Source organism: Doryrhamphus excisus, linkage group LG4 (genome assembly GCF_037039965.1).
Source record: "Doryrhamphus excisus strain RoL-2023G ecotype Guam linkage group LG4, RoL_Dexc_Guam_v1.1, whole genome shotgun sequence".
Lineage (NCBI taxonomy): Eukaryota > Metazoa > Chordata > Actinopteri > Syngnathiformes > Syngnathidae > Doryrhamphus > Doryrhamphus excisus.
In genome coordinates this window covers 5,280,163-5,302,468 of record NC_136360.1, presented here as the reverse complement: position 1 = coordinate 5,302,468, position 22,306 = coordinate 5,280,163, and the positions used below count along the sequence as shown (strand labels likewise).

Below are 22,306 nucleotides of genomic sequence, written 5' to 3'. Positions count from 1 at the left end.
AAAATATTATGAACAATTTTGATGGGAGCATCCTTTGGTGTACCATTTCATCATAAAGAAAAACAACATACACAAATCCAAACAAAACAACTAAAAAAATTCCAAGAAATTTTTTTTTTAGACCAAGCTACATAAGTTCTATGTATTATATGCTCTATGTATTACAGTATTTATTATCCATCCATTCACTTTATATGCTGCTTATCATCACTAGGGTCTCAGGGGGTATGCTGGATCCTATCCCAGCTGACTTTGGGCAAGAGGCAGGGTACACCCTGGACTGGTCGCCAGCCAATCACAGGGCACATAAAGACAAACAACCATTCACACTCACATTCATACCTATGGGCAATTAACCTAACATGCATGTTTTAAGAATGTGGGAGGAAATCGGAGTCAGTATTTATTATAATAATTTTATTATAATCTACAAATTATGTAATATTAATAACTAATATTAATAACTAACATTATTACATTATTATTACATTGAATGGCAGGTCAGACTGCTGCCGCTGTGTCAATATTCAGACAAATAATACACATTACAAAGAAGTGGCAGTGCGCAAGGCAGGATTGGAATCGCACTTTAAACATTGCAATCCAACCTACTTACCTACAACCTACTCTGAGTTTTAGCCCATGAGGTGAGATCTTGCATGGTGCTCCAGAATGAGGGCTGTGTTGTTCTTGACTGCTGTTGATTCTTAACTTGCATTTGTTATGTTTTCAAATGATCTTACCAAAAGTGGTTTCTTCTCACCAAGCTTCTTACAAATTTGTGTATTTCATGGGAACATTACTGGTCGTTGAGGGTCAGAATTATTGCTGGCCAGGAAGAGATTAAATACATATTTCACTCAATGAAATACAAATACATTTGAAACCTTTATTTAATGTTTTTTTCCAGATTTTTTGTTGATATTCTATTTCTCACTGTTAAAGTGGACCTATTATGCTAATTCTGACAACATTTGTAGGTCAAAAAAGTGGAAAAAGCATAATAAGTCCTCTTTAAAGAAAACCTACCACAAAACTATGGACTGTTCACATCTTCTTAGGAGGGTAAACGCACAAGATCAGCAGGGGATCAAAATGATTTTCCACTTATTACGTCATCATTGTAATGTTGACGAACTGGTTCTAAAACCTTCACTTTTCTCACTACAACTTTTGTGACAAAACAGCTTGATAATGCTTTTTTTCAGAAATCTGTACAGTATTTAAATAAAACATCTCACTCAAAGTGTATTATATACTGTATTTAGAGCTTGAGTTTACTTATACCCAAATCATATCTACGGGAGCCAGGGCAGAAGCTAGCCACTGGGGCTGACCTAGGAGATGCTGGTTGGTCTATCACAAACCCCAGGAGGCCTCTCGTTGTTGAGATACCTTGACTTGAGCCAGGTATGGTTGAGTTCATTAGCTCATGGGGGTTTAAGTTTGTTTGGTTGTGGTACTGATGGCCAACCGCTGACTGCAGAAGAAGAAAGATAAAGTATCAGACAGAGCTTTTGGATTGATTGTAACTGTAAGTCATTATGTGCATGGATCTGGACCGTTACCTGAGGTTCAAAGATCTCACACTTCACATCTACAATCTTCCTGTTCTGGAATTCCTTCCCACCACTGAATCTGAAACCACCATCATCTACATCCTCCAAGTGTGAGGTCAAACAGAAGCCTCGATGCTGGGAGAAATACAACAAAAAACAATCTTAATTTAATGTCTGTAATGTTTCATACTTTATGGGTACATCCATTAAATTACCAATCCATTTTACATTAATATGTGTTCAGATTGCCAAAAAATGTGTGTAATATCTAAAAATTACACACCCTTGGACAGTCCTGCAGCAGTGGCGGAGCCAGAAATTTTTCATTGGGGTGACCAAGGTGAGACTATTACTTACATAGGGCAATAAGTTCCATCCATTAATTTTCTATACCGCTTATTCTCACTAGTGTCATGGGTATGCTGGAGCCTATCCCAGCTGTCTTTGGGCGAGAGGCGGGGTACACCCTGGACTGGTTGTGGCAATAAATTGATACTTCAAATGTCTAGGTGGCCAGTTGGATGGCCATAGAATGGCCATCATTGGCACTGCTGAGCTCATCTGTGGTCGCATCCGTCTTAGGAGAGGCAGTCGCTGTGTGTGACTGGCCAATCACAGAGTGTGAAAATGAGCATTTTCTTTAAACATGAATATGGATAATGACGAAATGTACTTGTTTCATACTCGTATCTGGCAAAAATGCACTCCTTAATAACGTGTATCCGGCTCATCCCTAGTACGTACCACAATACTTGATTTGTTTTTCACTTCTTGTCCACTTTACTCAATCTATGAAAGGATCCGAATGCCGTTGGCTTTGTGTTTTAATATTTCAGCCAACTGTCGCTGGAAGGGAATTGACTCTGTTGTTTCAATACAAAGCATCGCTGATGACACATCACTAATCCCAATGCTTCCAAAGTCCCCAAAGGAGCTTTGTCATCGACTGTTATCACTGTTAAAATAATAAAATGTAATGTAATATGATGAAAACACACTAGGAGTGGTAAAACACAAAATACTAGGACGCCTGACTTTTGGTTTATACTTACGGCAAACTGTGTGTCCATTGGTGGGCAGTTTCCCAGGTCACTGTCTTCTGTTTTATTGAGGCAAATCGTCTGTACAATGGTGAATTCAACAAAGTAGGATGGCCCCGCAACCCACTAATGAAGTGAAATCCACATGTTGAAACAATTCAGACTTTCCATATTCTACACACATTTTGACTTCAGTGACTTTTTCAACCTGTATACTGGCTCTTGTAATATTCTCCAATGTGAAGTAGTGGGCATAGTGGCGCTCTTCATTGAACCTCAGCAGAGAGAGCTGTGCTATGTCCTTGATGACTGGCTCATTCACATTCTCTGCTATGGGGCAGTCTGGACACATGTCCAAGACTTCAGTGGCTGGAACTAAACACAAATATGAACGGGTCAAAGGCAATCAAATAACAGCACCAAAAACATCCATCCATTTTCTGTGCCACTTATCCTGACTAGGCGCAGGGGTAGTGCAGCATATCTCAGCTGTTTTTGGCACACCCTGGACTGGTCGCCAGCCAATCACAGGGCACATATAGACAAAAAACATTCACTCTCACATCCATACCTATGGACAATTTGGAGTCACCAATTAACCTAGCATGTTTTTGGAATGTGGGAGGAAACCAGAGTCCCTGGAGAAAACCCACACACGCACGGGGAAGACATGCAAACTCCACGCAATGATGTCCAAGTGGATATTCGAACCCAGGTCTTCCCGATCTCCTTGCTGTGCATAATGCATAATGATGCAAATGTTATGTGTTTTGCCTAAATTAAGCATATTCAAGCATACAAATGGCTAAATGAACTACGATAACAATATAAGACATTCAGAAGATGCATTCAAAGATGTTGCAATGATGTGCAGTATTCTACACTGGTCATTTAAAACATAAATAAGACTAGAGTATAGGTTTGATTTATGTCTTAAATGCCTTTCTTACTCTAAACTATTTCTTACTATAAAACTATAATATAACTATATAACTATATAGTGTAATGAAGCAGAATGTACAAATGACGAGCAAAGAAACCCGATGATATACCTTCACGAAGTGCACAGGAGTAACTTTGAAGTCTGACTTTTGTGTCAACATAAACAGATACTTGACACTCCCCGTATACCTACAGAAAGAAAGCAATGCAAGGAAATATTCAGTCAGTCTGAAGGTGAAATGAAAAATGTATTTTTGTATGAGGTAAACATTTATTGCCATGTTTTACTTACAGGAACAGAACCAAGTCTTCGAATTTCACATTGTTTCCATGGTTTATTGCTTATGATGTGGCATTTAGTCTCAATTACATCAATGTTTAGCTTATAGAGAGACTCCCCTTTGTTCTGGATACACACACAAACACCTGCCAAATTATACACTTGACATTTGAATAGTATTGTGCAGATGAAGTATTGATTATCTGCTCACCTTTTCAGGGGTGTGTGAGAAATCATACAGCCTGTTGAAGCCCAGAATGTATCCTTGAGTCCGATCCTTATTTATTTGATCCAAGGCCTCCTCTGCAACACGCACAACTTCTGGGCTACTGCAGCCAGAGAAATTGGCTCCGGCTATGCCCCCATGTGGCAGCACAACCAGATACACAAACAACAGATACATGCTCATCTTCAAAACAAACAGGAAAATCACTATACTATCAGTCTTTCAAGGTAAATCACCATTTCTTGTTTTGCCTTGGTCTCTACACCCTATTTAAGACCCATAAACCTGTTTTTTCTGGCGCATAGGTGATTCTGGACTTTTCCCTCCCTGTAGGGTGAGTAAATAGGAACTATCTGATGCTCTATGGACCAAAACCTCAGGGTCAGAGTTCACACTCCTGCAGCCTGGTGTTTTTATCTGTCAAAATGTTGAAACTCTAGCTATACTGCCTTTGTGCATGCAGCCCCTGGACTTTTTATATCACCTTAGTGGAACAGGAGCTGTTAACAGACAAGTGCCATTGCAATTCAAAGATATAGAATGCCACATGGCAAGCAGCAACAAATGTTGAAATGATCCCAGTTTGGATAATCCAATATGTATTGGATTATCCATTTTGACCACATGGTGGACAAGTGGTGAGCATGTTGGCCACACAATCTGGAATATCTGGGTCCGAATCGCAACCATTCACACTCACATTCATATCTATGGACAATTTAGAATGGCCAATGAACCTAGCATGCATGCATCACATAGAGACGTCTAAGCAGAGAGTCGAATCCAGGTCATTCAGATCTCCTGCCTGTGTGGCCAACATGTTAACCACACCGCGCAGCCTATTCATTTGAATAAGTGAAAGTATTTCTATCAATAAACTTATTTGTGAACAATATAACAATAAAAATCGATTATCGCTCCCTCACGTATATCGCTGTTTCTTTTGCTAGTTTTCTAAAGTCAGGCACACGTCAATTGTCGCGGGGTACTTGAATAAAAATGAAAAACAGTTACTGCCTGATACTCAGTTACATGTGTGCTTGAACGCCTCAGCGCAGACCTCACAGTCACAACAAAAACAAGAAAAGAAACACAACATGAAGTTCTTCATTGCTCTGTGAGTGAGGTGAATAACTAAGCAAGTTTGGTGATTATCTTGGGCATTCAGAGTGGTTAATCTTCAAGGTTTCGTTTATATCGGTGGTATTCCCCACTAGTTATTTTCTGTCATATCCACCAGGGGACAGAATACCCAGATAGGTATAGATATGAATGTGAGTGTGAATGATTGTTTGTCTATATGTGCCCTGCCTCCTCCCCCAAAGTCAGCTGGCATAGGCTCCAGCATACCCTGTGACCCTAATGAGGATAAGCGGTATAGAAAATGGATGGATGGACTGATAATATCTATTTATAGATCTACACTGTACAAACTAAACTCAAAACTGAAACCAGGAAAATGTAATAAAATGGAGAGCTCTGAGCATACAAGCATTAGTTATTATTATGAGTTATACTACATGTTGAGTACGATCAATATGTACAAGTTGACTGGGCTGCAGAAACTTGGACAGTACTTCCTGCATCTCTCCCCTGACAGTTCACTGCGTATAAAACATTAAAAAACACCTAAAATATGCACAAATGGAGGAAAATATGCCAAAAAATTCTTTATTAGCACCAATTCTCAAGTACTGTGAATGTGCAAGCAATGGTGATGTGAGTCGCCAGTTCTGGGGATGTTGACTTTAACAGGTTTCACTTCACTTGACATTAACGTCAACATTAGACAAACAATGGTTTTCTATCATGTAATAAAATTATGCAACCAAAAAGAATCAGGTGACATAAGAACACACAAAAACGTCATGATTGGTGACATTGTTGTTGGAGAGTCAAAGACATATCTTTTTCTGTCACTGTGAGGAAATTCTGTTGGTGTGTGTCTATCTGCCATGTTAGGCGACCGGCTGGAACAAGGGGTCTTTGTCAAATAGTTCCTCCACGAGGGTTTCTCTTTTTTTCAGTGCTGCGCACTTAGATGAAACTGACGTTGGGAAGGCCTGAATACTTGGTTGCATCTCACCAGGGATCTGGGGATCTGGGATAAGAGGCAGGACAACTCCTACCTCACCTGAAGGTGTACTTGCAGGTGAGGTAGGGACAAGGTCAACGGGAGGAAGGCCGGAAGGCACCGGTTGCTTCATGGCAGGCAAGACCTTCACAGTTCCCTCTGGATGGTGATGTACTGTCGTCTCGTGGTCATGATCATGGTGATGATGGTGGTGCTCATGCTCATGCAAGTGAGCGTGTTTGTGGTCATGGTCCAGAGCAAGCTCATGGTCATGTTCATGAGTGTGAACCCCTGATTCATGTTTGTAGTCATGGTGATGGTTGGGTGAGTCATTGCTGTGGTCATGTGCCTTGGCATGGTGAGTGTGCACATGGTCATGTCCATGTCCGTGGTCGTGGGAGTGGTCGTGAGCGTGCTGATGAGCACTGCCATCAAGATGGTCGTGTGTGTGGTGGTGGTCACTGTCGCCAGCATGCTTAGCATTTTTATCATGGTGAGCATGAGTCTTGGTGTGGTCATGGATGTGGTCGTGAGTGTGTGCTGCGTCTGCAGCATGTGCTTCATCATGATTGTGGCTATGTGCGTGTGTGTCATTGTGACTGTGATCAGTTTCTCCACCCAAAAGGTGCAATTTCTTTTCACGGTCAGCAGCCTGGAAAACACAAATGAGAGTTGTGTGGTACCATAAATGTTTTGTATTGCCAAACACGCCGGGCAATTTTAAGGCTTAAAGCCAATTTAACGTACATCACAGGAATATTTTTGCAGCTAGTTATGTCATATTTCATTCAGGAAATATAGCAAGAACAGCTTAATTGTAAAATTTGGGTTGTGCATTACCATTAATGGCAAAAAATAAGCTTGTTGAAAATTAGCTAGAATACCACAAACACTATTGAGGAAGCCATATCCTGGGACAATCACATGACTGTGACATGACACCCACTCCAAAATGTTTCTAAGGGGCTTAATGAGTTAAAGTGAGACACACAAGCACTAGCCATTATCTCTGCAACAGACTTTTAGTACAGGTTTGACTAGTCAAACGGCAGGCACAACAATCCCTAATAGAAATGACTAATAAAATCACAAACTACACCACTGTTCATACCTCATGTCTGTTTATACTGTCTGTTTATACTGCTCATACTGTTAATTATTTAATTTTGTTTAGTTGTTGTAAATTGTTATTGTTATTTTTTACTTTCTGCACCGAGAAGACTGAAATTTCATGTATGCTGTATGTCGAGCATGTATAGCATATTTGACAATAAAGTTGACTTTGACTTTTGACTTATATTAGGTAATACTCGGTAATATGTGTTTACATGTGAGTATAGGGGTGTTAGTTTATGTCTACAGGGCTCTAATAATGATCAAAACAGTATATAGAGGGTCGTAAAAAGCTTTTCTATGTTCTAACTACAAAAATATTTGATTCATAAATAAGGAATCCTACATCTGAATTATTGATTGTGTGAATTGTGTGAATGAGATGGTGTTATAAAAGTACTTTTAATGTAAGTGAACCCATTTACATTTACAGAATGAAAACCATATGAGGAGATTTTTTTGTGGTCTTACCTCAGGCTCATAGATCTCACACTCTACACTGATGTCACCATCACTTACGGGGGTGTGGAAGTGGGAGGCCTTGCAGAAACCTTTGTGCTAAAGGGAAGGAAGAAGTCATGAGATGAAATATTTTTGTTTTACTTTTACTTTTACTTTACAAGTATTTAGAAATTAATAGAAAGGAGTTTGTCAAGACTCACAGTAAACTCGCATTCCATGAATGGACATTTGTCATCGGGGCCTACATCTGTGCTTTTGTTGCAGGTTGTCTCCTGGATGGTGTACTCCACATGATAATACATTCCCATCGCCATCTGAACAAAAATGAATAGGCATAGCAAAATGAAGGGCCATCACAAAGACCTAAATAAAAAAAAGAAGAAGCGGGTACTCAAATAATCAGACATTCAATTCGGTAACTATATTCAAATATTGCCTCCATATTTAGAGTATAGACATCATCCACATTAATAGGATGTGTTACTCTGTATCCATCCTGACTTTATTAAGAATGTAAGCCCAATAAGAGTTTACTGAATGTATGTAAAATATATGGTCAAGTGCAGTGGTTCTCAACTGGTTTGGCTGTGGGATCTATCATCAGCACTCAATAAAAACGGCAACCCCACTCAAATCTTATATTTAAAGGGCCTGTTTGCAAGTGGAGCGGCATAGCAAGCGAATAGATAGACAAGATCTCAAGGTGCATTAGACATTGGGTCATTACATAATTGTTTTATTGGCCGATGCAAAGATCCACGACCCACAAGTTAAGAATCACTTGTTTCTCTGCACACGTGTCTGTGCACAATATAAAAGTATGAAAAACAGGCACAGGAAGTCCTGATGTAGTAAGTAAGTGTGGATCATACCCCTGCAGTCGCTCTGGCAATTTTCAACAGAGAAAAGCGATTGGTCAGTCCATTCTCCTTGTTGAACTTCTCCAAAGATTTAGTCACAGTCTTCTGAATCTCAGCGTTATCAAAATTCACATGTGATGAGCAGTCTGGGCACACTTTAGACACCCTTGCAGCAGGTACTAAATAAAGACAAATTATACAGTATATTAACTATACATATACATTTGGGTGTGTGTGTGTCTAGCACAGACAAAAACCACAAAAAGAGAGTGTGTGAAATTTAAATGAATAAGTACCCTTTACCTGGTCTAATAACACAGTTGTACTTGTAGAGACGCACCACCCTGTGCACCCTGTTCATGTAGATAGCTGCTTTGCACTGTCCATATACCTGTATAGAAATGTTATAGGAATCATTCAAAAATGTATTAATTAGTGGGTTGGTCACAAAAGTAACATAGTAGAAATTAAATTAGTAGATTGCATATATTGTCATATGTTTGTTATATTTTTCATTGTGTTATTGGATATTTTATTTATCAACAAATATTGGTTTACAAAAAAATACTAGCATTTTGTTTCAATTCACCTTCACCTTCATTCAACTCATATGGATATAAAATATATTTATGTACTGTATGTGTTGCTACTAACAGGGGTATCATGCGTGGGTCGAGCCTCGCAGTCCTTCCAGTCCTTCTTGCTGAGGACACTGCAGTTGGTCTCCACAACATCCAAGGTTAGATAGAACACAAAACCAGTTTCTCCCTGCAACGCACATCACACACAATTAATCAATGCATTTATAGTATTTCTTCAACCGGTCACAAATTGTTTGAATTGAAGGCTGATGAGTGATTATTAACTGCATACATGTTCAAATTTAAATTGCTGTTTGAATGTTCCTGTCTTTTAGTTGTTAGTGTTATTTAGTAAAGTAGTAACATTTTGTTTTTATTAGCAAGTAAATTAACCTCAGAAGTACTTTGTGCTTCGAATTTTGCCTCTTCGCTCTATTATGGTTTTTAAAAATATCTATAATATATATAATAGTTAATAAATTGCTGTTTTGTGGTTGAAAACGACCCATTATTAGTCACAAATATCCAAAATTAAGCAACTCCTAAGCATATTGGTGCCTAAATTAAGCATTTAAGGCATTCTGACATTGCTATGATATGTTGTATTCTACACTGGTTATTTGGTGTCAGTAATGTTCCAGTATTATTTGGTGAGACACACACGTTTGTATTATTTCACAACAGAAACAATAATCCCTAAAACAAACTATTATTGCTGAAAACAATGCCAAGCTAAAACTCAACTCTGAACCCTCCCCTCCCCACACTTATATCTTAAATGACTTATTTTCACTTATTATGTCTGCTGTGTCATACGAGTGTAAAGTTAACTTTTGTGGTGTTAGTTCACATCTCGGGGCGTGAGTAATGCAAAAAAACATACTTAGAAGGTTGTAAACAGGTTGTGCTGTAAAATATTCCATTCATAAATACTAAATCCTACTTAACGGAAATTCATTTATCAGGAAGGGATTACTGGACTACTCAAATGTGTTGTCACTGAAGCCTGAAACAGCCACTGTTATTACTACACAAGAAGAAAACACACACAAAAGGTGCTATAGGTCTATTAGGAGTGTTCACTAGTGAGACTTACATGCTTAGAAGAGTGTGCATTGGACAGGCGGTGAAGGCTGAATATGTAGCCCTCCTGCCTTTCACGGTTGATCTTCGTGAGAGCTTCCCTGGCAGCACCCATAACCAAAGCATCATCACAAGACTCTGCCTCCATGGCATCCTGGTTCACTGGCATCCCATGGATGTGCACACATCCAAGTGCCAACAGTAGTGAAAACAGCAAAGAGTTCTTCATGGCTTCAGGCCTTGGATGTCTCTCTCCAAAGCATGCACACCCTGGTAGAAGAGATTTGGTTTATATCCTGCAGCTTAAACCCACCCCTCTGAAACCAACCAGCACACACACATTTGTATTGATTTACTCCTCATCACCCCTGGTAAATATAACCATTGACCTTTGACATGATTTTATCAGGGTCAGGCTGTTGTTCGACCTGTCGTTCAGATGGTCTGTTCATGTATAGACTTGCATAAGAGAGCCTCTTTCTCATTATAGTCTCACTCTTCACTGTGATGAAAGGGTCAGTCACTTGATCCACTCATGAAACTGATAGAAAAGAACCATGCAATATTTTTAATTCAATCAGACATTCATGACCACTGGGAAGCACACATCAAATAGAATCATAAGGCCCCCACATTCTAAAAGTGAGTGATTAATTAATTAGAAACACTGTTTTACCAGGGCTTTATCCATATGGAATTATTGTGAGAATATTTAATGCTGGGCTGGACGAGTGGTTGTCACAAGTAAGAAAGTACTCAAAAAAAGCCATTTATGAAGTAGGCTTGTTTAGATTTGTTTCTTTAGTCCTAAAAAATTGAGCAAAATGCAGAAGGGGCTACACGTGAAGTGGTGAGTGCGCAGGCCACACAGCTAGGATAGTTTGATTCCACCCTAGGCCATCTCTGTGTGGAGTTTGCAGGTGCTCCAGTTTCCTCCCACATTCCAAAAACATGTTAGGTTAATTGGCTATTCAAAATTGTCCATAGGTATGACTGTGAGTGTTTTTTTTGTCTATATGTGCCCTGTGACCAGTCCAGGGTGTACCCCGCCTTTCGCCCAAAGACAGCTGGGATAGGCTTCAGCACCCCCGCGACCTTTGTGAGGATAAGCGGAAGAAAATGAATGAATGAATTGCAGAAGTTCTAATGAAATTGGGTCTATGTTGGATTTTTACTTTTGGAAGCAGTACGTTTTCTATGAGCACAGGGAGCACAAACTATCTAGGGTTGAATTGTAGCAGTCTTTGAACTGTGGCCAACATTTGAGGCTCCTCAAAGTCCAAAGTAAAAATCAATATTTGTTGTTAAAATGCTGTTATGCAAGAATTAACGAATAGACTTACATAAGCCACAGCTCGCACATGACTATTGATACTAAAAAATCGTACTTCTTCAGTCCATGCACTCGCACACAGAAATTACAACTATATGAATGAAGCCAAACCACTGAGTGATGCAGAGGTGCTGAAGGACAGCATGCTGGCCTTGTGAACGAGGTGGGATCTGATGGTCAAATTAATAAATATATGATGCACTTTTAATTCACTTGAAATACTTGTTTTTATTTGATGAACTTTTATTTTGTTTGTATGACATTCTCCTTTATTTAAAACAGTTCAATGTTTGTGGAATACTATGTTGGAAAGTCATGTAAAACAAAAGCATTCATTTATCATCACTGGAATAACAATGTTTTATCATTATTCCATAAACATTACCAAGTCATGAACTATTTACAATTTTCATATTTTGAACAGAACTGTGTGTTTATGTGTGTGAAACTGTGTGAAATTTTTGGTGTAATTTTCGCAATCTTCATTTTCTCTGGGGTTCCAGGGTTCTTCAATAAGGAGTCTTAACATATGCAGGCCAGCAGGAGGCGCCAAATGTCTTCTGTCCAAGCAGCTGCCCAAAGATGGGCAAGTTGGCAAACAAGAGTTAAAATGCCAATTTTTAAGGAATTGGTGATCAATCATCCATGTGCACATGAGCACACACACACACACACACACACACAGCATTGATTCAGGCATACACACAACTCACCAGCTCATTGTCTCATCAATCATCTCACTGTGGCCATGTCAGATCAAAGCAGTGAATGCAGCCACCCAGCAAGGCTGCTTTTGATAATCATCTGAACCTGTATGCTGTTCCACACGTAGGCCCATCCAGCTCATTATGCCTCACCGTGACTGGGTTACTGATGAGCTCTCCGAACAAACTCAGCAGTGAGGCCTTATGTTAATAACATGAATAAAAATAAAAACACAATAATAAAAAATATATATTTTCAATGAAAATATAAACGCAACACTTATGGTTGCCGGTATCTCCAGATTGAATAGGCCTACAAAAAAAGTCTCAAGAAACTGTTCTCTCAAACGCACAAGAATATAAAATGGTCATTTTGGTTTGAAGCAATCTGTTTTGGTTGATATCTAGATCGAGTCCTCCTTGAAAATTGGACAAATTCCGACCAAATCAGAACCTTCATAGTCTAGACAGAAGGGTGAATCTAAATAGTGGACAACTTTGAGTTTTAGTGTTTGCGGCAAATTTTGAAAAACTTTAATAGATCAGCTCCCCAAGTTCAGACCTTGACCAGTGTCCTCAAATTTGAGGAACTTGAGTGTCCCAACTTTTGCGTGACTCCTAAATTCCATGGGGATGCAATCAACGCCTTTAGCACAAACAGTGAGTAAGATAGCGGTAATGCTGATTAGAGTTGATCAATTCAGAGACGAATAATGCAGGACCTAAACATGGATTTATGCATGTTCACTGAGGTAAATCAAATACTGTATTTTTAAAATTCCATTACTTTGAAATAGGTTATGCCCTAACATGGACAAGATTATTATGTCATTTTCTGTAGTGGCTTTGGCTGTCTCTCACCTGAAGTCAGCTGGGATAGGCTCCAGCATACTTGCAACCCTAGTGAGGATAAGCGGCATAGGAAATGGATGGAGCTTAAAAAAAAAGCACAATATGAAATAATGGATATATTTAGTCATCTTATTTGTTATACTGTGTAGCTTTTAGTCTGATAACAAATGCGAATGTAATGCTAAACGGACCGTAACAAATGTGTGCGGGTTTTTTTCTGTTTTGATCCAGGTCAGAGTAATGAATTACATTGTAAACATAGCCTTCATCTGCAGTATGTGTTTGTTTTTACTCACTGTGTTTGAATCTGCTTTTGGATCCTGAAGAAAACCATTACATGAATGTCCAATCAACCATGATACAAGTGTTTGCATACATTCCTCTTTTAAAATGGAACCTTTGGCAGCACCCCATGCCTTAAACACTCACATGTGTTTGTAACAAACCAGATACACAGATTCATGCTCTTGAGGTCACTTGCTGAATGAAACTCAAGATGCCTTCAGGCGTCAGAAAAAAGGACCAAAGATGTAGATATGATATCATGTTCTAAAATCCTAGTAAGTAAAAGGTTTTTGCACTAAGTTGTATCTCTTGTCATACTTTTATTTTAGCTAGTTGAGCTCATCAAAATTTTCTTGTTTTTCACAGTGAGTAGGCATTCAAGTTGCAACACTATAGATACTATATGACTTAAGCCAGTGGTTTTTGCAGCACTACCCTTTCATTTATTCATTCATTCATTTTCTACCGCTTATCCTCACAAGGGTCATGAGCGTGCTGGAGCCTATCCCAGCTGTCGTCGGGTGAGAGACGGGGTACACCCTGGATTGGTCGCCAGCCAATAACAGGGCACATATAGACAAACAACCATTCACACTCACATTCATACTTATGGACAATTTGGAGTCGCCGATTAACCTAGCATGTTTTTGGAATGTGGGAGGAAACCGGAGTACCCGGAGAAAACACACACATGCACGGGGAGAACATGCGAACTCCACACAGAGATGGCCGAGGGTGGAATTGTGGATGAGACTCCTTTTCAACCTGCCCAAAAATTGTCAACAACTTTCCTGTGTGTACAGATCCTTAGACTTTGAAAACTCTCATTTCAATCATCATTTACATAGAAAATGTGGGTAGAATTCTTGCATTGCATGGATTTTTTTTGCCAGGGGTCACAACAGCAAGTTGATCACAAGAATGTTTTTTGCTTAGTTGTTATGCCAGATGCCCTTTCTGGTGCAACCATGCCCTCTGCCATACAAGGCAGAAGATGCTTGTACGATTGCACCACAGTGAAATATTGCAATTGCATGAATTTTTATTTCTTTAATAACTATACTGGCTGATGTTTGGGTTCTTAACACTTACCACTTTGTGCTAGTGGATACTTTGCTTTACATTGATTATAATGAGATGTGATTCGGAGCATGTTTTGGCTGCTTTCCCAGCTTGTGTTTACAATGTAGTTCAACAAAATTCCGGTCAACACATATATTGTACAGCTAAGTTGATATAAATGTGTGGCTACTGTCCCAGGAATGTTCCTATTTCTGAAGGTGAATGTTCGTGGTTACATAAGATTACCAAACTATAACAGGAAATGCAGCCTTACAATTTCATAAAGGACATCCGGTGTTTGCTATATTTTACCTTCTCTTATTTGTAATAATTCATTACTTATACTATGATGAAGGAAACAATGAAAGAAGACTAAAAAGGCATCTGATGTCGACCTTTTTCAAACCACCCCTTACTCCCCAGGCTGCTGTGATTGAATTTCTGTCAGTGTACACCGCTGTGGGTGGAGACACCATCTGCATGCTATGTTAAACTGAAGAGTTCTGCTGTTAGGTACCACACTGTACTACTTCTTCCTCTTCAAAAATATTGGGATCCTTAACATTTCACAATGTGCAAAGGACTGGCAACACTTCCTGCAACATGCCTGAAAAGGTAAGATTAAGCAACAGCTAATTCAGGCTAATAAAAAGCTTAAATCCAAATTCCATTTGAAGACATTAATAATTTGTTTCCTCTTTGCATTATATTAACTTTAATGTAGAAAAGGAAAATATGCTGTTTTGCTTTGTTGCTCAAATCAGATCATCAATCCAACAAGGCACAATTTCAAACAAAATACAAATGTTTTATGTGTGACTCGATTCTTTTCCTTTCTGCAGTGCTAAAGACATCAAGCACAAATTAAGCATTTTGCTTCAGAAACAAGATTCTCAAGAAGCAGCTCAAAAGCAGAACACTCAAAAGAATGAAGCAACTGCAAAAAGGTCAGAAGAAATTTCTTTTTTTTTGGTTGTGTTTCAAGTGTCGGACTATGATATTGATGCTTGTACAGTAGGTAGGCATGTTGAGGGACATCTAATAATGGACGTCCGATTTTTCCAGTGAGGGCAACATACAGACATTAAAGACATTTCAGACAACCCCTTCAGTACCGATCATTTTAGACAATTGTAACCAAGAGTGCTCACACGTTTTCAGCCTGCAAGCTACTTTTAAAATGGCCATGTTCGTAGTGTCCATTAGACACTTCATGTATTACGTCCAGTTAGTATTTGCTGTCAAACAATGCCAATATACAAGAACTGAAAATGTTTATCAAAAAGACAATGCAGCCGAATTCAAGGCAACATATTAAAAAGCTTTCAGAAATGGGCACATTTTCCAATTAATCATGAAATAACAGTTTAAGAAAGGAAAGTATAGACAGTCAGAAAATCAGGACAAAGAACAGAGTAACCCTTAGTTAGTCTATCCATAATCTGAATAATAAAGATGAAAGGTGATAATAATAAAGACGTGTGTGTATCTTAAAACATCTGTTTACCACTTAATCTTTGCGGGGTGGGGGTGGGGAATCAGGAGGGGAGCTTAATGTCATCTGACATCTACAAAGTGATTTACGCAATTGAACCAAACCATAATTGCAATCGACCCGTAGCTCACGATCTATATAATGATCACCCCTGATTTTGACTGATATTTCAAAGCACACAGAATATTGTGTTCCAATTAGGAAAGTACTTGTTACATCAACTCATCATATGTATGAAAGACACCTGTCAGATCAGATCAGTTGATATTCAAATTTCTCTATCACCATAGGCAAGACAAAAGAGATGTCAAACAACCCCAAGGACAAGATTGTAGACCTGTAAAAGACTGCAAAGTGCTACAAGAGGCTGGGTGAGAATAAGACTAATTCTATTAGTATATAAGTAAGTACATTATGAGTTATAAGTAAGTATTATAAGTAAGTATGTTACTAAGAATAAGTATATTTTAAAATATACCTGTACATACAAGATAACAGCCAATTGCTGTTGCTCTGGGAAAAATAGTCACAGTATCAAATACTTTCTATACTATCGCCATTTTGGATTTTTGAAACTTCTTTTCTGCATTTCAGGGTGCCCACTGCTGCTGAGGTGGAAAAATGGAAGGAATCGTTCGTCCATGTGATGAACAGTGAAAGTGAGTGTGTGTTACACATGGAAAAAAATATGTACTGTAATTTCTCAATATGAAAGAATATAAAATTCCTGAAAATTACCTTTAACAATAACTGTCTAACTGATTAAAACGTCAACTCTGTGTTATTGGTGAGTATATATTAGTATCAACATTCAAGTTTTTCTTGTTATATTGCTCCTTTTGGTTGCCAATAAATAACTTTAAATACACTATTTGATGTTAATGTTAACTCAAATCTAATGTTGCAATGTTGCGGGCCAATATGACAGGACTATGCATTATGACATCATATTGATAACAAAAAAGGTCCAATGGATCCAGTGAGGTTACCCGTACAGTGTTTTTTTTCCCTTGACATGCTGCAACAACGGCTTGTCGGAACGTCCCCTTAGCTCAATTGGGAACAAACATGGCGTTGATCATATGGAACGTCCGACTGTTTCAGGGGAAGACATTTTGCCAGCATTGCTGTGACGCCTGGGGCTTGTTCCTATCGCATTAAGAAATAAAAGATTTAAAAATATATCAGTATAATATATCAGTATATGTCTTGAAAAGCCGTAAGTTATCAGAAAAACTTAAAATTTATTTTTGTCAAATTATAACATAATTGTTGCTTAAAGTCGTCATTCTGGTTAGACAATGTGGTCCTGTCTTGATCCAAAAACTCTTAACATATAGCCCAAGCTTTACATACATTCTCATGCTCTCCTTATCTGCTACGTGTCTCAGTGCATGACTGGATGGCCCCTCTGGGCTTTGTGACCAATGCTAAACAGCTAGTGTGTGTGTGTGTGTGTGTGTGTGTGTGTTGAAGAGCATTGCTCTTTCGGGAACCAGTTGAGATCTGTCTGACCTGCTCTTCCATGACCTCGTCCACTGAACCGGATGTCATGATGTTTTTCAGATGTCTGACTTGAAGTTTTTTCATAAATGTTTATGTAATAATTTCCTGTGGTCAAAGTTACAGTGAACCGAGTCTTCAATTTATGTTTCATAATTTTTGAATCATGATGAATCTGATTCAAACTAAATTACAAGTTGAGAGCCATCATTACTGTCGTGGTTCACAAACTTGCTCAAGATGAATTCCTTGGATTGCCCCTAGTCCGAGCATTGACTAATGATCTGAATAGGGTGTAGTCCATCTGTCACCCAGAGTCACCTGGGGTAGGCACCAGCTTCCTTATGAGCAGGCTTCATATAGATGATGGATGAACGAGTGTGACGAGTGTAACATCTGTGAAATGGGGGACCCAGAGTGTTCCAGGCTTCTCTCCTTAAGTCAGCTGGAATGATGAGGTCCAGCATACCCAGAATCCTAGTGAGGACAAGCAGTATAGACAATAGATATAATGATAGATCTTATAATGTATCTCAGGATTTTATCTTTAGAATATGACAATGGCCAATTAGAAAAAAAGAGCAGACCAAGAAATACCCCCTGATCACACTTTGAACACCTAAATTTCACGCAAACATTTGTTTTTAGTAAAGTGCACTGTACAGTTGTCCCTCACTACATATAAAGTTGCAAAATTACTCCCTCATTTTATCACTTTTTTCATGAATTAAATAATTGATAAATTATTGCTGTTTGGTAGTTGACTATGGCTTATTACTTATTATTCAAAAAGTATTGAAGGTCAAGTTATACATGGTATTCGGGTCACTAGATGTCAGTAATGTTACATTCACAAGACATAATATTGCATTTGATCATCTTCACATGGTATAGTCAGCCATGGCATGTCCGACATGACATAATGAAAAAGGTTCTGCTCCCATTTTGTGTGGAAGTGGTAAGTTTTTGTCCTTCTTCCCATCTCCTTCTCTTGTTAAATTATTTCCAGAATTGGACATTCATCTACTTGTTTTTTTTTAGAAAGAATGTACATGTATTTTGAAATCTGATGATCTGTAACCATGATTGACATTTAAATGGGATATGTTTTGTTTCTTTGTTAGTTGGTCAAGCAGTGTTTACCCACTTCTTGAGGTCAGAGTTCAGCCAAGAAAACATGGACTTCTGGGTTGCTTGTGAGGACTTCAAGAACACCTCAACTTGCAAGCTGGCGAAGAAAGCAAAGTTAATCTACCAGCAATATGTTGCTGTAGACGCTCCAAATGAGGTGTTTTACAGTTACAAAACATAACTTGTGATTTAAACCAATACAAATATCATTCAGTCTTCAATCATTTCGTCTTGTTGTGTCTCATCAAGGTAAACCTAGATGCTGTGGCCAGAGAGGAAACGAGGCAGATGGTTGAGACTGGATCTCTGTCTTGTTTTGACGAGGCTCAGAAGAAGATATACCTTTTGATGGAGAAAGACTCCTACAGACGCTTCCTAAAATCCAAACTGATTCAGGATTTATCTCAAGGCCCCAATTCTGCAACACGGAAGAACTTAAATAGTGACTGCCACTCCACTGATATCTGGAAAGGATTAGCTGGTGGTGCTTAGACAGGAACAAACATGTAAGAACATTTCAGAAACTTTCGAAAAGGATGATACAAAGACATGCATTTCATGTTCATGTTAACACAATCCGATGGCTTGCAAGGTGACTTTTCAACCTAAAATTAACTTACACTGAAATACGGCACAGCTTTACAGTTACACAGGAAGAAGCAGAGCTTACTGTATTTCACAGCAGTTACTGATAGTTTGTTTACTTTCTATGTTCATGTACAGGTTAGTATAAAAATAATAGTGTAATAGTGAAGTTAATAGATAGCTTATTTGTTAAGAAATTTAAAAAAGGTGTAAAATTGACAGTGTATTGCCCAGTGTGGTGCCTGTGTGACAGTTTGTTTATTTTCCATTTTCATGACGCAGTTCTGGTATTGTGCTCTTATTTTCACGCACCTGCTGCTAATTGTTATTTTGTTCAGCTGGCGTTGGTCTTGCTTTGTCAGAGCATTTCAGTCTTATGCCATGTGTGTGTTTGTTACTGCTCTTTGCAGCGATAAGCTTGTCCTGCGCTGCTGGTTCTAAAAAATAAAATAAATTTACCTGCACTTGGGTCCTGCTCTCTCTGTCATGGGGTTGCTGCCACTGAATTACATCAAGCCTAGATGTGACAGGCAGTAAATACAATAATAAGTACAGGAGTAAAATATGAAAATAAAACTAGATGAGGTGATGTCAGCAGACATTGCATGTGGATGCTGAAAAGCTGAAGCAAAACTGAAAGGCTTTGAAATAAAAATTTAGAATGAGCCCAGGAGCTGTTCGGAAGCTGAAGCTTGACTGAAATACTGTGGAAATGTGGTAAAACGTACAATGAATAAAAGACAAAATGGGTAGTTTATGCTCAAATCAAGAATTGAATCAACCATTTGTGGTTGTGGATCCGAGCACTCCGATTTAATGTGTTTTTTCACAACAGGACAATTCAAAGTGGTTTGATATCTTGGGACTTGCTCTTAGGATATCATTCATTCATTCATTCATTTTCTACCGCTTTTTCCTCACGAGGGTCGCGGGGGTGCTGGAGCCTATCCCAGCTGTCTTCGGGCGAGAGGCGGGGTACACCCTGGACTGGTCGCCAGCCAATCACAGGGCACATATAGACAAACAACCATTCACGCTCACATTCATACCTATGGACAATTTGGAGTCGCCAATTAACCTAGCATGTTTTTGGAATGTGGGAGGAAACCGGAGTACCCGCAGAAAACCCACGCGTGCACGGGGAGAACATGCAAACTCCACACAGAGATGGCCGAGGGTGGGAATTGAACCCTGGTCTCCTAGCTGTGATCTCTGCGCGCTAACCACTAGACCGCCGTGCCGCCCTAGGATATCATTACTTTACTTAAATATGAATACTGCATCAAAACGTTCTGCTTGGGAATGATATTTGTGGTGATGGGCATTTCCTTTTGCGTGTAGAAGATGTCGCTGTCCAGTGCTGAAATTTCGAGATGAGCAGGAATGGGCAATTCTTGACTCAGATTTTCTGGCCTCTTGACCTTCACATGGACATAAGAGCTCTTCAAAGCAGAAGATGATCTCAAGCTGAAACCAATGTGGGTTGATGATCCAAAAACACCAGTAAAGAGGACATGAAGGTAGTTGGTGTGAGAGAGACAGATGCAGAAGACAGGGTTGGATGGAAGCAATTGATTTGTAATGAAAGGCAATAACTGCAACTTACCTGAAAGAAGAAGCACTGCTGTCAAGAACCCAAGACACACGCTAATAATAAATACACACGCTAGAACAAGGAAGATGGCGTCAAGACAGTTGAACACAGGGTTACATGGGTCAAATGAGGGAGGCCTGCTATCTACCCGAGCACCAAAAGATGGCCCAAGTGGCAATTGATGGCAGCCTGCACAAGCCACGGTGAGGCTGAAAGTAAGATGGAAATCTCACGAGTGCTAAACGTGCATAGTGAAGTGGCATGAACAAGCTAAGAAGCATGTAGAACTCACCCACAAAAGCACAATTGTAATTACACCAGGTGACTGCTGCACATACAGCCACCCCAAACGCCATCACAAACCAACCAGAGAGGAGAGGAACTACTGCACAAGGGCAATAAAAAGCTTTAGTTTAAATGCCCTCACCTAATCAGCAAATGGTGAGCAAACAGGTGCACTCCAACAGGCAGGCAGGGCAGACGCTGATGAGTGCACATTGTGCATCTTATTTTGCCTGAAGCCATATTAGAAATGCTTGATCAGCCTCAGACTCTCAGCCTAAGCAGAGCTTCATTCAACATTAACCTGCTTATCAGTGAATGTTCTCTCCTGCCTCCCTCACATCAAGCAGCTGTAAGGCCTGCTAATGCAATCCTGACAGGATCTGGCCATTTAATGTGATCATCCATGCGAGGAAGCACGTAGACACAGGCACATAGAGGACCACCTGTCTGCTTCACACGTGCAGCATTACAGGAAACACAACACTTTTACATTGCTGGGGCTCCTTGTCTTACACCATTTTTATCCCTCATTACTCCATAACCCAAATTTTGTACTGCAGGACTGAAAAAAAACCCGTTAGTGATCCCGCATTGATAGCTGCTTTGTGCAAGCAGTATTTCCACTATCTAGAATGCAGAAAAAGGGAGGAAAAAAAATTCAGGTCTCAGTATTATGGATAATGGGCAACAAATCTTAAAAAAGTGAGAGAAAAGAAGAGTTTGCTTATCCCGTGGGCAGTATAAATATTAGTAAAAGACATTAAAAAATGCTAATTTCCCCACTGAGGGACAAATAAAGGTTATCTTATCTCTTAAAAATAAAGTAACTATATAAAAATGAAGAAAATATTGAAAATATACATACATTAAGGTAAATATGATCTTTAAGATCAGTGAAAAAATAATGAATATGGGAGTAAAAAAAGGACAGAAACATTGTATAATGCATAGATACCATATAGAATAGAATACCATATTATTTTATTATTATATTTTCACCAACACCACATTGTTGAGGACAACAGCTATAAGTGAAAACAATTATTTCACATGCTGATAATCTAATAATGCCTTAAAATATTAAACTCTTACACTCTGGGTCCCAACAGTCAAAGCAACCAAAAGAAATACCAAACCCCAAGGATGAAGTCAAGCTGCTCCCAGGAGCTGGGATCAAGATAAAGATCAAATGATAACTCTTACCTGTGAGTGTATATCCCAGCACTTTTCTGGAAGTCAGAATGTGAGGGAGTGAAA

At 39.1% G+C, this 22,306-nt stretch overlaps 3 protein-coding genes across 4 annotated transcripts; 1 reads left to right on the top strand and 2 right to left on the bottom strand.

The window, feature by feature from the left end:
* Nucleotides 1-875: 875 nt before the first annotated feature.
* On the bottom strand, nucleotides 876-4,368 carry LOC131129574 (fetuin-B-like). Its single transcript, XM_058073268.2, has 7 exons — nucleotides 4,033-4,368; nucleotides 3,834-3,947; nucleotides 3,652-3,730; nucleotides 2,808-2,974; nucleotides 2,612-2,725; nucleotides 1,569-1,694; nucleotides 876-1,480 (listed from the first exon to the last, which is right to left on the bottom strand). Exons 1-7 carry the CDS (start codon nucleotides 4,228-4,230, stop codon nucleotides 1,265-1,267), a joined length of 1,014 nt encoding a protein of 337 aa, XP_057929251.2. The 5' UTR covers nucleotides 4,231-4,368; the 3' UTR covers nucleotides 876-1,264.
* A 1,336-nt stretch (nucleotides 4,369-5,704) lies between these two features.
* Nucleotides 5,705-10,471, bottom strand: fetub (fetuin B). Its single transcript, XM_058073267.2, has 7 exons — nucleotides 10,234-10,471; nucleotides 9,211-9,324; nucleotides 8,860-8,947; nucleotides 8,569-8,735; nucleotides 7,897-8,010; nucleotides 7,706-7,792; nucleotides 5,705-6,773 (listed from the first exon to the last, which is right to left on the bottom strand). Exons 1-7 carry the CDS (start codon nucleotides 10,447-10,449, stop codon nucleotides 6,006-6,008), a joined length of 1,554 nt encoding a protein of 517 aa, XP_057929250.2. The 5' UTR covers nucleotides 10,450-10,471; the 3' UTR covers nucleotides 5,705-6,005.
* A 4,478-nt stretch (nucleotides 10,472-14,949) lies between these two features.
* Nucleotides 14,950-19,627, top strand: LOC131129621 (regulator of G-protein signaling 4-like). Of its 2 annotated transcripts, XM_058073349.2 has the most exons (6): nucleotides 14,950-15,071; nucleotides 15,299-15,403; nucleotides 16,242-16,322; nucleotides 16,546-16,610; nucleotides 18,579-18,742; nucleotides 18,835-19,627. In XM_058073349.2, exons 1-6 carry the CDS (start codon nucleotides 15,028-15,030, stop codon nucleotides 19,075-19,077), a joined length of 702 nt encoding a protein of 233 aa, XP_057929332.2. In that variant the 5' UTR covers nucleotides 14,950-15,027; the 3' UTR covers nucleotides 19,078-19,627. The 2 variants fall into 2 exon arrangements, with proteins under 2 accessions (XP_057929332.2, XP_057929334.2); XM_058073351.2 differs by lacking the exon at nucleotides 16,242-16,322.
* Nucleotides 19,628-22,306: the final 2,679 nt, after the last annotated feature.